Genomic DNA, 17,463 nt, shown 5'->3' on the forward strand with positions numbered 1-17,463 from the left:
ACCTCCCATACCTGGGCCGGTGAGCTCTCCTGGGAAAATCATGCCTACCTTTCCCCGACCCCATGTCCACCAGGGCCCCCACTTCCTATCACATAACTCAAGAGCAGGACCTTGCTCACCAACCTCTCCCAGTCACTTTAGCAGTCATTCCATCCTACCCACCTGACTCAGGAAAAGAATTAAGAGCACGGAGCCAGGGACACTTTGATTGCCCACCCCACCCTTCTACAGGGTCCACATCACCATAAACCTCCTCCCTCAGCCTAAGGAAAGGAGGTCCTGCCTTGGACCCCATGCACTCCAAGTGCCCAGCCCCTCCAGTACTCCTCAGGTCCCCTCTCTCCAACTCCATTTAACATGTACCCCACTGGGTCTTCTTGAAATATAGAATTTTATTGTCTTTTCCATGCACTAAGACTAGCTCTTGTCCCCAGTCCACTCCCAAACTTCTCTCTAGCCTCTTTTTTCCCTGAAGCATCACAGGCTGAGAAAGTGGGCACCCTCAATGGGCTCAAGTGCAGGTCACTCCTGGGGACCACCACAGACTGGCTACTGTGCCCACCCCGCATAGACACTTCCCTCGCTAAAGGCAACTGTGACTAACTTGCCTCCAAACTCAATGGCTGGAAGAGGGGTGAAGCAAGATGGTGGAATAAAAGCTCCACTGATCGTCATCCCCCTAGGAAGGACACCAATTTAACAACCATCTACACACAAATAAGCACCTTCAAAAGAACCAAAAGCTCAGTACCTGGTTTTAACTTCATATCAATGAAAGAGGCACTGAAGTGGTAGAAAGAACAGTCTTGAATTGCCAACACCACGCCTACCCCACCCTCCAACTCTGCCCCCAGCAGCGGAGGCACGGTGGGCAAGAGCATTTCTGTGTGTTAGGGGAGGGAGAGCGCAGCTATTGTGAGGCATTGACCTCAGTGTTGCCCTCTTAGAGCAGTAAAAAAAAAAACTGAACCAAACTCGGCTGATGCCTGCATATGGAGGGAGCATTCAAAACAGCCCTAGCTACACATGAATTACCCATGTCAGCAGTTGGCACTTGAGTTCCTGCAAGCCTCACCACCATGGACTAAAGTGCTCTAGGGCTCTAAATAAACTTGAAAGACAGCCTAGACACAAGGACTGCAAGTCCTAGTAGGGGCCTAGTGCTGAACTGGGCCCAGAGACAGTGGACTTAGGGGGCACGCAACCTACCGAGATAGCAGCTAGGGCAGCTAAGTGAGTGCTAGCATCACCCCTCCTCTAACCCCAGGCTCCACAGCTTGTGGCTCCAAAAGAGACCCCTTCATTCTGCTTGAAGACAGGAGAGGGAAGAGTGGAAAAGACTTTGTCTTGCATCTTGTATACCAGCTCAGCTGCAGCAGGATAGGGCACCAGTAAGAGTCGTGAGGCCCCCTTTCCAGGCCCTAACTCCGAAACCACATTTCTAGACACACCCTGGGCCAGAAGGAAACCTGCTGCCTTGAAGGGAAGGACCCAGTTCTTGCTGCATTCTTCACCCGCTAAATGAAGAGCCCTTGGGCCCTGAATAACCAGCAGTAATGCCCAGGTACTACATTGAGGGCCTTGGGTGAGACTCTGAGACTTGCTGGCTTTAGGTGATGCACATTCCAAGCTGCGGCGGCTATTGGGAGAGTGCTTATGTTTTACGAAAGTAGAGGAGAAAGTAAATTGGACACTGTCTTGAAGCTTAAGTACCAGCTTGGCCACAAGGGTATAGAGCACCAAGCAGGCTCTTGAGGTCCTAGATTCTAGGCATGGGCTCTTGGATGGCCTAGAATCCAACTTCCGGGCCTGCCCTAGGCCAGAGAAGAGCCTACTGCCCTGAAAGGTGAGGCTAAGGATAGGCAGCGTATACCACAAGCTGACTGAAGAAACTTTGGGCCTTAAGGGAAAATCGGTGGTTGTCTGTCAGTACTCCTTGTGAGCCTGTGGTGGCAATGGCCATGAGGTGAGGCTCTTCTGCCTTTGAAAAGGGAAAGGCAGAGTGAGAGGAAGTGTATTTTGTGGTTTGACTGCCAGTTTACCAGCAGGACAATAGAACACCAGGTAGAATTCTAAGGAGTTTGACTCTAGTCTCTGGCTCCTGGATGGCACCTCTGGATCCACCTAGGGCCTGAAGGAACTCATTATCCCAAAGTGAAGGACACAGGCCTGGTTGTTTTTGACACTTTCTGATTGTACAGCCCCAGGGTCTTGAGTGAACATAGGCGGAAGCCAGGATGTGGTTACAGCAGGCCTTGGGTGAGACCCAGTACTGTGCTGGCTTCAAGTCTGACCCAACGCAGTCATAGGTGGTGGCCACAGGAGTGCTTGTGTCAATACACCCCCTGCTTCAGGTGGCTCACAACAGAGAGAGAGAGAGAGAGAGACTCTGTTTGGGAGAAAGTAAGGAAAGCGAATTAGTCTGCCTGGTAATGGAAAGAATTCTCCCAGATATTGTCCAAGACCATCAAGACAATACTTCTATGAGTCTGCAAGAACCACAGCATTACGAGGCTTGGGGTGCCCCCTAAAGCAGATGCAGCTTAGATCACAACATGTATGTACATTTGAATATCTGGAAAGTCTTCCCAAGAAGGACAGGTACAAGCAAGCTCAGACTGTGAAGACTATAATAAATACTTAACTCTTCAATGTCCAGACACAGAAGAACATCTAAAAGTATCATGACAATCCAGGAAAATATATGACATTACCAAATAAACTAAATAAGTCACCAGGGACCAATTCTGAAGAAATAGAGATATGTGACCTTTCAGACACAGAATTCAAAATAGCTGTGTTGAGGAAACTGAAAGAAATTTGAGATAACACAGAGAAGGCATTCAGAATTCTATCAGATGAAAGTAACAAAGAGATTGCAATGAGATTGCAATAATTTAAAAGAATCAAGCAGAAATTCTGGAAAATGCAATTGACATACTGAAGAATGCACCAGAGTCTTTTTTTTTTTTTTTTGACAGATTCTCCCTCCGTCACCCAGGCTGGAGTGCAGTGGCACGATGTTGGCTCACTACAACCTCTGCCTCCTGGGTTCAAGTGATTCTCCCGCCTCAGCCTCCCGAGTAGCTGGGATTACAGGCATGCACCACCATGCCCGGCTAATTTTTGTATTTTTAGTAGAGACAAGGTTTCACTATGTTGTCCAGGCTGGTCTCAAAGTCCTGACTTCAAGTGATCCACCTGTCTCAGCATCCCAAAGTGCTGGGTTTAAAGGCATGAGCCACTGCACCCGGCATGCACCTGAGTTTTTTAAAAGCAGAATTGTTCAAGCAGAAAAAACAATTAGTGAATTACAAGATAGGCTATTTGAAAATAAACAGTCAGAAGAGACAAAAGTAAAAAGAATAAGAAGCAATGAAGCATGCCTACATGATCTAGAAAATAGCCACAGATAGGCAAATCTAAGAGTTAGTGGCCCTAATGAGGAGATAGAGAAAGAGATAGGGGTAGAAAGTTTATTCAGAGGGATAATAACAGAGAACTTTCCAACCTGAGAGAAAGATATCAATATCCAGATACAAGAAGCTACCAGAACACCAAGCAGATTTTACCCAAAAAAGACTACTTTGAGGAATTTTATAATCAAACTCCCAAAGGTCAAGGATAAAGAAAGGATCCTAAAAGCAGCAAGAGAAGAGAAACAAATAACAGACAATACATCTCCAATATTTCTGTCAGCAGACTTTTCAGTGGAAACCTTTAAGGCTGAGAGAGTGTCATGACGTATTTAAAATGCTGAAGGAAAAAACTACTTTTACCCTAGAATAGTATATCTGGAGAAAATATCCCTCAAACGTGAAAGAGAAATAAAGAGTTTCCCAGACAAAAAAAGAGCTGAGGGATTTCATCATTGCTAGACCTGTCCTACAAGAAATGCTAAAGGGAGTACTTGAATTAGACAGTAAAGGATGTTATTGAGCAATAAATAATCATCTGAAGGTACAAAACTTACTGGTAATAGTAAGTACACAGAAAAACACAAAATATTATAACACTGTAACAGTGGTGTATAAACCACTCTCATGCTTAAGTAGAAATACTGAATGATGACCTAATCAAAAGTACTAACTAAACAACTTTTCAAGACATAGTACAAGAAGCTACAAATAGAAACAACAAAGAAATAAAAAGCAAGAGGATGAAGTTAAGGCATAGAGTTTTTATTAGTTTTCTTTTTGTTTGTTAGTGCAAACAGTGTTAAGTTGTTATCAGCTTAAAATAATGATTAATAAGATAGTATTTACAGGCCTCATGGTAACCTCAAAACAAAAAACATACAACAGATACACAGAAAATAAAAAAGTAAGAAACTAAATCATATTACCAAAGAAAATAATCTTGCTAAAAGGAAGACAGGAAGGAAAAAAAAGGACGAGCAGACCACAAAAAGTAGGAAAACCAATAACAAAATGGCAGGAGTAAGTCCTTACTTGTCAATAATCACATCCAATGTAAATGGGCTTAACTCTCCAATCAAAAGACATAGAGTGACTGAATGGATTAAAAAAAATAAGACCCACTGATCTGTTGCCTATAAGAAAAACATTTCATCTATAAGACACACATAGACTACAAATAAAGAGATGGAAGATGATATTCCATGCCAGTGGAAACAAACAAAAAAGATGAGGAGGAGCCATACAGAGAAAAAATCTATAAGAAGAGACAAGGTAGCAATATAATGATAAAGGGGTTGATTTAGCAAGAGGATGTAACAATTGTGAAAATATATGTACCCAACACTGGAGAACCAAGATATATAAAGTAAATATTATTAGAGCTAAAGGGAGAGAGAGACTCCAACATGATAATCGCTAGAGTCCTCAAGACCCCACATTTGGCACTGGACATCTTCCAGGCAGAAAATCAACAAGGAAACATCAGACTTAATCTGCACTATAGATCAGAAACCTAATAGATATTTACAGAACATTTCATCCAATGGCTGCAGAATATGCATTCTTTTCTTCAGCACATGGTTCATTCTCAAAGATAGATCATATATCAGGTCACAAAGCAAGACTCAAAATTCAAAACAATTGAAATACCGTCAAGCATCTTCTCTGACCACAATGGAATAACACTAAAAATCAATAACAAAAGGAACTTTGGAAGATATAGAAATACATGGAAATTAAACAACATGGTCCTGAATGAACAGTGGGTCAATGAAGAAATTCAGAAAGAAATTAAAAAATTTCTCGAAACAGATGACAATGTAAAGACAACATACCAAAACCTATGAGATACAGCAAAAGCAGTTCTCAGAGGGAACTTTATAGCTGTAAGTGCCTACATCAAATAAGAAGAAAAATGTAAACAACATAATGATGCATCTTAAGGAACTAGAAAAGCAAGAGCAAACCAAACCCTAAATTAGTAGAAGGAAACAAATAATAAAGATTAGAGCACAAATAAAGAAATCGAAATGACGAAACAATAAAAAGATCAAGGAAACAAAAAGAGTTTTTTTTTAAGTTTAACAAAATTGACAAACCTTTACCCCTACTAGTTAAAAAAAGAGAAGATCCAAATAAATAAAATCAGAGATGAGAAAGTAGACATTACGAAATGATACTGCAGAAATTCAAAGGATCATTAATGCCTACTATGAGCAATTATATGCCAATAAGTTAGAAAATCTAGAAGAGGCTAGAGAACCCAGAAATAAGGCCACACACCTACAACTATCTGATTTTCAACAAACCTGACAAAAACAAGCAATGAGGAAAGAGTTTCCTATTCAGTAAATGGTGGTGGGATAACAGGCAAGCCATTTGCAGAAAAATGAAACTGGACCCCTTCCTCATACCATATACAAAAATTAACTCAAGATGGTTTAAAAACTTAAACGTAAAACCCCAAAACTATAAAAACCCTGGAAGACAACCTAGGCAATAGCATTCTGGACATAGGAAAGGACAAAGATTTCATGATGAAGACGCCAAAAGCAGTTGCAACAAAAGCAAAAATAGACAAGTGGGATCCAATTAAACTAAACAGCTTCTACATAGCAAAGAAAACCATCAACAGAGTGAACAGACATAAGAAAATGTTTGCAAACTATGCATCTGGCAAAGGTCTAATATGCAGCATCTATAAGGAACTTAAACAAATTTACAAGAAAAAAAACAAGCAGCCACATTAAAAAGTAAGGAAAGGCATGAACAGACACTTCTCAAAAGAAGACATACATGCGGCTAACAACCATATGAAAAAAAGCTCAACATCGTTGATCATTAGAGAAACACAAATCAAAACCACAATGAGACACCATCTCACAACCAGTCAGAATGGCTACTATTAAAAAGTCCAAAAACAACAGATGCAGGCAAGATTGCAGAGAAAAGGGAATGCTTAAACACTGTTGGTGAGAGCATAAGTTGGTTCAACCACTATGGAAGACAGTGTTGCAATTCCTCAAAAACCTAAAATCAGAAATAGCATTTGACCCAGCAATCCCATTACTGGGTATATAATCAAAGGATTGTAAGTTTTTCTATTATAAAGACACATGCATATGTATGTCCATTGCAGCACTATATACAATAGCAAAGACTTGGAATCAACCTAAATGTCCATCAATGATAGACTGGATAAGAAAATATGGTACATATACACCATGAAATAGTATGCAACCATTCAAAACAATGAGATTATGTTTTTAACAGGAACAGAGAAGAAGCTGGAGGCCATTATCCTTAGCAAACTAACACAGGAACAGAAAACCAAATACTGCATGTCCTCAATTATGAGTGGGAGCTAAATAATGAGAATACATGGACACATAGAGGGGAATAACACACACTGGGGCCTGTCAGAGCACCCTCTGGAGGGTGGTAGGAGAGTGAGAATCAGGAAAAATAACTAATGGGGTTGGACACAGTGGCTCATGCCTGTAATCTCAGCACTTTCAGAAACTGAGGCGGGCAGATCACCTGAGGTAAGGAGTTCGAGATCAGCCTGACCAACATGGAGAAACCCCATCTCTACTAAAAATACAAAATTAGCAGGGCGTGGTGGTGCATGCCTGTAATCCCAGCTACTCAAGAGGCTGAGGCAGGAGAATCGCTTGAACGCAGGAGACCGAGGTTGTGGTGAGCCAAGATTGCGCCATTGCACTCCAGCCTGGGCAACAAGAGCGAAACTCTGTCTCAAAATAATAATAATAATAAATAAAAATAACTAATGGGTACTAGGCTTAATACTGGGGTGACAACATGGGGTGTCTGTAAAACAAACCCCCATGACCCACATTTACCTATATAACAAACCTTTATGTGTACCTTTGAACTTAAAAGTTAAATTAACAAAAAGAAAATCTAGAAGAAATGGACAAATTCCTAGACACATACAACCTAACCATCACTGCAGCATGAAGAAATTCAAACACGAACAGAACAATAACACGCAACAAGAACAAAGCCATGATAAAAAAATCTCCCAGTAAAGAAAGGCCCAGGACCTGATGACTTCACCACTGAATTCTACCAAACAGTTAAAGAATAACTAATACAAATCCTACTCAAATTATTACAAAAAATAGAGGATGATGGAATACTTCCAAACTCATTCTACATGGTCAGTGTTGCCCTGATACCAAAACCAGACAAAGACACATCAAAAAATGAAAACTATAGGCCAACGACTCTGATGAATATGGATGTGCATGTCCTCAACAAAATACTAACAAACTTAACTCAATAACACACTCAAAAGATCATCATGACCAAGTGGGATTTATCCCTGGGATGCAAGGATGGGTCAACATATGCAAAGCAATCAATGTGATACATTATATCAACTGAATGAAGGACAGAAACCATATGATCATTTCAATTGATGCTGAAAAAGCATTTAATAAAACTCAACATTTCTTCATGACAAAAACCTTCAAAACACTGGGGATAGAAGGAACATACCTCAATATAATAAAAGCCATATATGACAGACCCACAGCTAGTATCATACTGAATGGGGAAAAACTGAAAGCCTTTCCCCTAAGGACTGGAGCACGACACGGATGCTCACTTCCACCACTGTTATTCCACAAAGTACTGGAAGGCCTACCTAGAGCAATCAGACAAGAGAAAGAAATAAAGGGCATCTGAATTGGAAAGGAATAAGTCAAATTATCCTTGTTTGCAGATGATATGATCTTATACTTGGAAAACCCTAAAGATCCCACAAAATATATTAGAACTGATAAACAAATGCAGGAAAGTTGCAGGATACAAAATCAACAAAATAAAATCAGTAGCATTTCTATATGCCAACAGTGAACAATCTGAAAAAGAAAATTAAAAAGAAACCCTATTTATAATAGCCACGAACAAAATTAAACACCAGGAATTAACTTAACCAAAGAAGTGAAACATCTCTATAATGAAAAGTATGAAACACTGTTAAAGGAAATCAAAGAGGACACTAAAAAATGGAAAGATATTCCATGTTCATGGATTGGAAGAATCAATATTGTTAAAATGCCCATACTAACCAAAGCAATCTACAGATTCAAAGCAATCCCTATCAAAATCGCAATGACATTCTTCACAGACATTGAAAAAACAATCCTAAAATCTAAATGGAACCAGAAAAGACCCAGAATAACCAAAGCTATCCTAAGCCAGAAGAACAAAACTGGAGGAATCACATTATCTGACTTCAAATTATACGGCAGAGCTATAGCAACAAAAACAGATTGGTACTGGGATAGAAACAGACACATAGACCGATGGAAAGGAATAGAGACCCCAGAAACAAATACACTAATCTATAGTGAACTGATTTTCAACACAGGTGCCAAGAACATACATTGGGGAAAGAACAGTCTCCTCAATAAATGGTGCTGGGAAAACTGGATATCCATATGCAGAATAATGAAACTAGACCTCTCTCTCACCATATACAAAAATCAAATCAAAATTGATTAAAGACTTCAATCTCAGACCTCAAACTATGATACTATTAATACTACAAGAAAACCTTGGGAAAATCGCCAGGGCATTGGTTTGGGCAAAAATTTCTTGAATAATGCCCAGTAAGCACAAGCAACCATAGTAAAAGTGGACAAATGGGATCACATCAAGTTAAAAAGCTTCTACACTGCAAGGGAAATGATAAACAAAGTGAAGAGACAACCCACAGAATGGGACAAAATATTTGCAAACTACCCATTTCACAAGGGATTAATAACCAGAATATATAAGGCGCTCAAACAACTCCACAGGAAAAAAATCTAAAAATCCAATCAAAAAAGGGCAAAAGATTTGAATAGATATTTCTCAAAAGAAGACATACAAATGGCAAACAGACATATGAAAAGGTGCTCAACATCGGTGATCATCAGAGAAGTGAAAGTCAAAAACTACAATGAGATATCATCTCACCTCAGCTAAAATGGCTTCTATCCCAGAGACAGGCAATAAGAAATGCTGGCGAGGATGTGGAGAAAAGGGACCCCCATACACAGTTGGCGGGAATGTAAATTAGTAGAACCATATGGAGAACAGTTTGGAGGCCCCTCAATAAACTAAAAATTAGAGCTTCATCATACAATCCGGCCATTCCACTTCTGGGTATATACCCCAAATAAAGAAAATCAGTGTATCCAAGAGATGTCTGTACCCTTCTTTTTCTTACAGTGCTGTTCACAATAGCCAAGACTTGGAGACAACCTAAGTGTTCATCAACAGATGAATGGATAAAGAAAACGTGGTACATATACACAATGGAGTACTATTCAGCCACAAAAAAGAATGAGATCCTGTCATTTGCAACAACATGAATGGAACTGGAGATCATTATGTGACATGAAATAAGCCAGGCACAGAAAGACAAATCTCGCATTTTTTAGATCACTCATCAGTGGGATCTAAAAAATGAAAGCTGTTGAACTCATGGAGATAGAGAGTAGAAGAGTGGTTACCAGAGGCTGCGGGGAGTGAGGTAGTGGGGAGATGGCGGGGGGAAGGCAGGGATGGTTAATGGGTACAAAGAAAAGTGAGAAATAATGGATAAGACTTAGTATTTGATAGCAAGACAGGGTGACTATAGTCAATAATAATTGTACATTTAAAAATAAGTAAAAGAGTATAAATGGATTGTTTGTAACACAGGGATACATGCTTGAGGGAATCGGTACCGTGTGATGTGATTATTACGGATTGCATGCCTGTACCAAAACATCTCACTTAACCGATAAATGTATACACCTACTGTGTACCCTCAAAAATTAAAAGTAACAACTTTACTAAAAAACAAACCCAATGTCTGTATTTTGAGTCTCTTGGGACTGCCTTCCCGGCCCATGAATGTCACAGTTGAACATGGATGACTTCTGCTGTCTTCAAAAGTCGTTTCCCCTGCGATCTGTGACAGTGAACTCTCCTTATTCTCCTACCGCCTCTGTCTGCCCACTCCCTTCGCAGTGCTTCCCATTATTTGTCAGGTCAAAGCATGAAAAGAAAATGATTATGCTGGTGCAGCTCTGTGGAGTGAACTGCTGGGGACTGGGGCTCTGGGCAGGCTGTGTGCAGTTGATGGGGCAGCTGAGGGTATCCATAGCTGCTGGATTGGGCTGCTTCACCTTAGCTTTGCCTTCAGGGATTTTCCCTTCTGGCTCCACACATGCTCCCTGGGTGACCTCCCTTTGTCACTTGGCTTCCACCACAGAACCCCTATCAATCACTCTGCATTTCTTCTCCCGTCTAGGGCTCCCACAGTTGCCCCTCACCAGTGGGTGCACACTCACTGTTGGACATGTGCCCCAGGATGTTTCAAGAAGCCTCTGATGCATCCTGCCCAAGCAGTGAATTCGTTGTACTGCCCCCACGTGGCCCTTTTATGCCTTCCTGGTCAGGGGCACCATCATCCACATGGTCACTCTGGAGACAAATCTGAGTGTTGCCTTCAATCCTCGGGTGGCCCCCATTCCCCGCAGCAAATCAGCCTCCTGTTGCTTTTCTCTGCTGGATACTTCTCCAGGCCACCCTCCTCTTCATCCCTAACTGACAAAGCCCAAGCTCAGGCCTCATTCATCTCAGGTTTCCTTCTTCTACTGCGACCTCTCCCATCCATGCTGCTTGGAGGCAGTGGCTGGGACCCTGTAAACACGACCTCACAATGTCGTTTTATCTCATGGCTCCCTGGTCACCTACAGGACAAATCCCATGTTCCTTTCGTTGCCCTGCAGGACTCTCCAGCCTTCTATGTGGCTCTTTGGGTTTTTCATCTCAAATCTCTGCTCCAGAACGCCAAGCTATTTGCAATTCCATACACACGTTTGGTAAGTTTTAGCCTGTTTCTTTTTTCGTGCAGCCCCCACTTTGCCGGAATGCCTTTCCCTCCCACAGGCCCCCTCCCATGGCCCACTTTTATTCATTCCGTAACACACAGGTCAGCCTTGGTTGCCTTCAGGGAGCCTTCTGGAACTGGCTTTCCTCTTCATTATGGCTTCCGTCTTACCTTGTGTGTCATGGAAAGGGCACTTCTACCTTAGTGTCAGTATTGGGTTTCTGCATCTCACTCAGAGACGATAAGTAGGCTGTGTGTGTGATACCCTTCCGGGTTCCCAACGTTGGCCAACTCAAGGTATGACACAGATTAGGTGCCCAGTGAGCCCCAGCGGGGTGGATGATCTGATGATGTGCTGGGCTTTGAACGAAGGGCACACTCAAGTAGGAAGTGGGGGATGAACTGAGTGTTCCTGGCAGGGTGTCAGGAGGGGTAAGGGCTCACGGTGCATGGGAGTTCCTGGTTGTACTGGTCAATGCCTTCCATCTGTATTTCAACTGCAGGCAGCTGTGTTAATGGTAAAGAATAAACCTGCAGAGGCATACCTCCATGAGCTAAACACACCCACATGACAGAACACCAGGTTAAAGCCCCTGCTGCCACCTGCTGGCAAGGTACCCTTGGCTCCTATCCTGGCAGGAGAATAACTTTTATTCCTCCTGCACAACAGACTGAGCCACACCTCTGTGCCTCTGCACATGCTGTTCCTTCTCTCTCCATGTCTTTCCCTTCACCTGATCGACTGACTTGCAGATATATCCAATTCATTTTTCCCATGCTTACTTAAATTCCAACTCCTTTAGGATGACCGCCCTGAAACCCTCCTCCACTGGCACCCCTGCAGAATCCATGACACACTTAAACACAGCACCTAGAACATTTGATGACCGACAAGGCTCTGTGTATCTGGGTGCTTCAGGATGGGGTGATGGCAGAGGGAGATGAGTGGCTGTGTCCGACTCACTTCTGAGTTGTCAGAGTCAATGAGTACAGGACTGGCCTAGTTCACATATTCATTCAACATATGAATGAATGAATGTTGCATGAGAAAAGGTTTAACCATAGGTCATTTTTAGTCCAGAGCAGACAAACGAATTGTTGGTGGACTGGAGTCATCAAGGAGGAGGTGTTTCGGCAGTGTTTCAGGAACACGAGGATGCTGAGCAGTGGAGCAAGGAGGAAGAAGTCATTCTCAGGGCAGCGGCCACTATGAACAAATGCTCACACAGAGGAGAGGTAGGCTCGGGTGTTTTGGAGAAAGGTGTGATATGGTGTGGGGCAGCTGGAGGGTGCTTTGTGTGCTGGGGTTGAGAGTCCTGTGGTGGGAGAGGCAGAGTGGAACCAGATGTCTCAGGCTGCCCCGCCATCCTTGTGCTCAAGCCAGGGCCCTGGGATCAGTGCTCTGTGCTTTCCCATCCGGGACAGTGTGGGACCTCTGCTCTTTCTTCATGAATGTGGAAACTCAGAATTGAAGGACTCTCTGTTTAGGCAGATGGCTCCACTGAAGCAATAAGGATTGTTAAAAGCCGAGGGAGAGCAAGGAAGCCCAAGAGAACACAGGAGAGTATAGGAGCTGCAGAACGCGTGAGAATCCATAAGCTTAGGTGCCCAATTAGTGGCCAAGGGTTTACTTTGCAGAAGGACTGTTTTCGAGCAGGCTATGACTTGATTCAGTTAGGGATGGGTCCTTTGGGCACTTGATTCACTGGAGACAGTTAGAGGTCTCCAACCCTTTGGGGGATTCGATGTGCCTCCCAAGGTTGAAGCCATGTGTCTTTTCACATCAGCCTATCCTTGTTCACTAGCCCTTGCTTATCTCTAGGGAAACTGGTGTGAACAGCTGGAGAGGCCTGAGCATTGCTCAGGCCTGTCTGACTCCAGAGCCCATCCTCTCTCCTCTTCCCCAGGCCCCCTCACCTGCAAGTCTCCAATGATGTCCTCCATGACCACATCGTACTGAACCAGGAAGTCAGCCATGATGCCTGACCCAGAGATGGATGACTGGTCTTGCAATGTCGGGCAGTAGGTGATTCGGACACAGGTCTCTCCCCTCTCAATCCTGGTGGATGGGGGTGAATCCACCTCACCTGTATGGGTGGGGAGGATCGGGGCGGGGTGGTACAGAGGACTCGCAAGACAGAAGAACCAGGGATAGGGCAGCACAAAGGGTGCTATCTGGGGAGGGTGATAAGTCTAACTCCTCCCCAAACCTCTGGTGCCTCCTGCCTACATCTTTCCACCTGCTCCATGCTCCTCTCCCAGTCCCACAGCCAGCTCCTCTCTGCATCCTCCATTGAGCCCAGCCGGACAGACCCAACCTGGCCATCAGCTCCCAGGCCCTGGCAATGTGGCCCTCACTGGCAACCTCACCCTGCCTCATTTTCCGTGCAACCTGGGGCCAAGTCTTTGGAGGCGTGGCATGTCCGGAGGTACACCAGCAGCCCTCGCCTCCTCCCAGAGAGGCAGTGCAGTCAGTGTGTGTCCAGGAGATAGACAGACACACAGACAAGGTCTAGGTCTCCTCCCATCCCCCCACTGCTGTGGGAAACAGCAGCCTAGCAAGGTTGTCCTCTGGGTCGGATTTCATATTTCTTCTTCCCTCTCTGCCTTCTGACTTTGGGCATCACGTGTGTGAACAAGCCTTTTAGAGTCTCATGAAATCACAGATGACTCTCTAGTCCCGGATGTTTGCTGAGCTGGCCACAAGATCAACTCCTCTGGAATCCAAGACAAATGTCCATTTAGAAATGTCACTCTGCCTCCTTTTTTTCCAGAAAATGGAAACTTGGGAATTCTGCTCCCCCTCCTTCCTGCCACAGCTGTCAGGAAGCTCAGGGGCACACTGAGCCCCATACTCTCTGAGGCGCCTGCTTACATACATTCCCTTGGCTTCCTTCCTCTCAGAGCTCTTTGTTCTGTTTTCTCCCCCACAGGATTGGTCCTACCCTCTGTTTTAACCTTTAAGAAGAATGGGGGAGGGACCTGCCATTTATAGCTTAGGGCTGAAGAGTGCGGCCTGCCCGGACTCAAATGGCCTGTGGGTCCAGGTTCCAGCTGCTGCTGTGTGTCCCTGGACAAGCGACTCATTCTGTCTAAGCCTCTGGCTCCTCATCTACAGCACAGGCATGACCACAGCTCCTACTTCATAGGCAGTGCTTGTGGGAAATAAATGAGGCCATTCATGTAAAGCGTTTGGAGCCATACCTGCAACTCAGTGAGTGCCACCTAATGCTAACGAGTAGAATGATCGTGCAATCTTCTCTGCAGCATATAATTGGGAGGGAGGAATTCTCTCAAAGTCTCACAGTGGTCCTGAGCTGTAGATGGCATCTCGTCCATTTTACAGATGGGAAAAGTGGAGTCGAGCAATGGAGTGACTGGCTTTGATCGTCCCACATTAGGGGAGTGTTAGCACTGGGATTTGGATCCAGTCTGTGTGTCTGTCTGTGTCTGTTACATCCACTGTCCACCCAGTGCCTCTCTGGGTCAACAGAGTCGAATGAGTTGGGACCTCCAATGCTAAACAGCTTTGGAGGGGCTGCCACATGAGCCAGGGATTTCTCTGCACCTGTCCTCTCATCTCTCAGATGAGGTGAGCAGGCCAGCTCCGTGATTCTCCAACCTGGCTGTACGTCAACGTCACTTGAGACTGGTTGATGACACAGCTTCCTGGTCCCCACCCCCATGCTACTGAACCAGACCCTGAAGGCTGGGCTCCAGGAATCTGCATTTCTAGGAGCCCATGTTGTGATTCTGATGTAGCCAGTCTGGCCTTCCAAAACCTCTAGGTGATATTTGAAGCAAACCTCTGAGGCAGGATGCTTCTCTTCCCTCCAGGGCCTGAGATGGTGTCCTCCAGGAAGCCTGCACTTGCTGTGCACTCACTGTCCTGCCATTCTCAGTGGGGATCCAGGGAAAAGCGTGATTTGGCCAGTGTGGCTTCTACAGCCTTCAACATGGTTAACATATGATTTAATTTCATTAGCCCACCCAACAAACCCTCCCTTATCACTGATTTTTTTTTTTTTTTTAGGGAAATCAAGAGTCTGGGAAGTTTCTAATGTGCCAGGTCATACAGCCTGTAAGGACCAGGCCAAGGTTAAAATCCAAATATTTTCACCTTCAAACATGCCCTCTTCTCACTGAATCAGGAAGGAACTTGGCAGTGAGTACAGAGCAGAAGTGGCACTAGAGGGAAACCCAGTGGAATCGATAAGGTTTTCATTCAGTGAAGGCCAGTCTGATGGGTGACCCATAGTGCTGCCCACATACTTGCATGGGCATTGGTGCGCAGACGGCTGGTCCTCAGGGGTGGTATGTGCACGTAGGAGATGCCTGTCCTTTCTGACACTGTAACCTCTATGCTCAGCCTCTTCACCAATTGGCCGGGCCTCAGGCTCACCACCAGCTGGTACTGGCCCTGGTGCCGCTGAAGCAGTTCCTCATAGGCCAGGGAAAAAGTCACCTCTGTGCCTGCTGCCAGGCTGGTGGAGATGCGGAACTTCTCTGATTCCCGGTCCCTGGGCTGGAAAGGGAGGATGGTGGGAAGAGAAAGGGACCTTCAGAGGAGTACAGGGGCTGTTAGATGACCTAGTTTTGCTCCCCCCAACCCTGGTCCCAGCCGACCTGACTAGGCTTCTGGTTCAACTGAGTCACTGGCCCATGGTCCGTCATCCATGCATCCACTTATCAGTCTCTCTCTCCCTGCCTCCCTCATTCAGCCTCCTAAATATTCTGCTTGAGAAATTATCTCACAGGTGGTCCACCCTTAAGGGAACTTAGTCCATCAAAATCTGAATATAGAAGAGACCAACTAGGGTCTAATGATTCATTTTACAAAAAAGTTTTCAATTTACATACAATGCCTCAGCCCCTTCAAATAGACCCTCCCACTATCCTCTCCCCTATGCTTTTGAAGGAGCTTGTTTATATGGCAGTAACTCAGTTTGCCGGAGCCAAAGCTAAAGTGTTCGCTCCATGAAACTCTCTTGGAAGCTGGGAGGAAACACTGAAGGAAGACAATACATTTCTGCCCGCTGAATGGAACTCAGGAAACAAAATTCAATTTAGAAAAATCTCACTTGCATATAACCTTCCTGGAAGGTGCCAATTCTTAAATAAGCCACAATCTGCTGACAGTAGAAAAGTAGAAATGGGGAAGTAAATTTCCATTTATTGAACACCCACCCTGTTACAGGCTTTGATATTCATCAACTCACATCGTCTTCACATGATCCTATGAAGTAGAGGTCATGTCCCCACTCTGCAGAGATGGAGACTGAGGACCAGAGAGAACGTGCATCTCCCCTGATCACACAGCTAAGATGATTAAGTCATGTTTTGGACTGGATGGGGCCTTACCTGATGCCTACATGAGCAGCTGTCTTTCCCTGCTGATGGGCTTCTTCATAGATTTTCTTTGCCTGGTGCTTCTCTTTGACTTCTGCAATGTAGACTTTATTGTTGATGGTCCTAATGGGGCAGGAAAGAGGAGGGACAGTAGAGACAGAGAAAATAAAGAGTTGGTCAGAGACAGAGAAAGAGACACATGAGGTAGAAAGAGGAGGGTAGAGATAGGGAAAGAGAAAGAACAACACAGTGCCATAAAGCCCCAGTGTGAGCGGCAAGAAGAGAAGAAGAGGAAAGGAGAGGGAGATAACAGAGTGAAGTAGTTATCATTATCTCCATTTGTCAGATGGGGAAATAGAGGCCACACAGCATATGGTGGATCTGGTTGTTAGAGTTTTGTGTTTCCCAAAGTGTTGAATGAATTCTACCTTTTGGCACACAGCATAATTTTAGGTACGATATAACCGAATATTTTTATTATAATTGTTATGTATTTACAGTAATGTTTCTTAAATTACAACTAGCACATTAAACCCATGATCTCACAGATATTGTTGCTCAGAATAAAACTAACTCAGATCATCTCAGAAAGTATATCTATTGAAAAAATATATTGGGTAAATAATATGGCCATATTAATATAAAAATATATTAAGTAAATACTGTGGGTGGTATAAGTGGTAAAAATTGTGAAAGAAGTGTGCAAATTGTTGCAAAGTCTTCTGGGCCTGACTGGGGAGGAGGCCTTGTCCTCAGGGAGCTCAGAGACTGATGAGTTACAAGCAGACTTGCTTACCC

At 44.1% G+C, this 17,463-nt stretch overlaps 1 protein-coding gene across 1 annotated transcript in view; it reads right to left on the reverse strand.

Annotated features, from left to right (window-relative positions):
- ITIH6 (inter-alpha-trypsin inhibitor heavy chain family member 6) overlaps positions 1 to 17,463 on the reverse strand; it is a 43,481-nt gene that overhangs the window by 20,467 nt on the left and 5,551 nt on the right. Inside the window, exons 3-5 of the mRNA XM_031006044.2 lie at positions 16,678 to 16,788; positions 15,589 to 15,836; positions 13,234 to 13,403 (exon numbers count right to left, since the gene is read on the reverse strand). Coding sequence (XP_030861904.2) covers positions 13,234 to 13,403; positions 15,589 to 15,836; positions 16,678 to 16,788 — 529 coding nt within the window. The remainder of the gene's footprint in view (positions 1 to 13,233; positions 13,404 to 15,588; positions 15,837 to 16,677; positions 16,789 to 17,463) is intronic.

Source organism: Gorilla gorilla, chromosome X, assembly GCF_029281585.2.
Source record: "Gorilla gorilla gorilla isolate KB3781 chromosome X, NHGRI_mGorGor1-v2.1_pri, whole genome shotgun sequence".
NCBI lineage: Eukaryota > Metazoa > Chordata > Mammalia > Primates > Hominidae > Gorilla > Gorilla gorilla.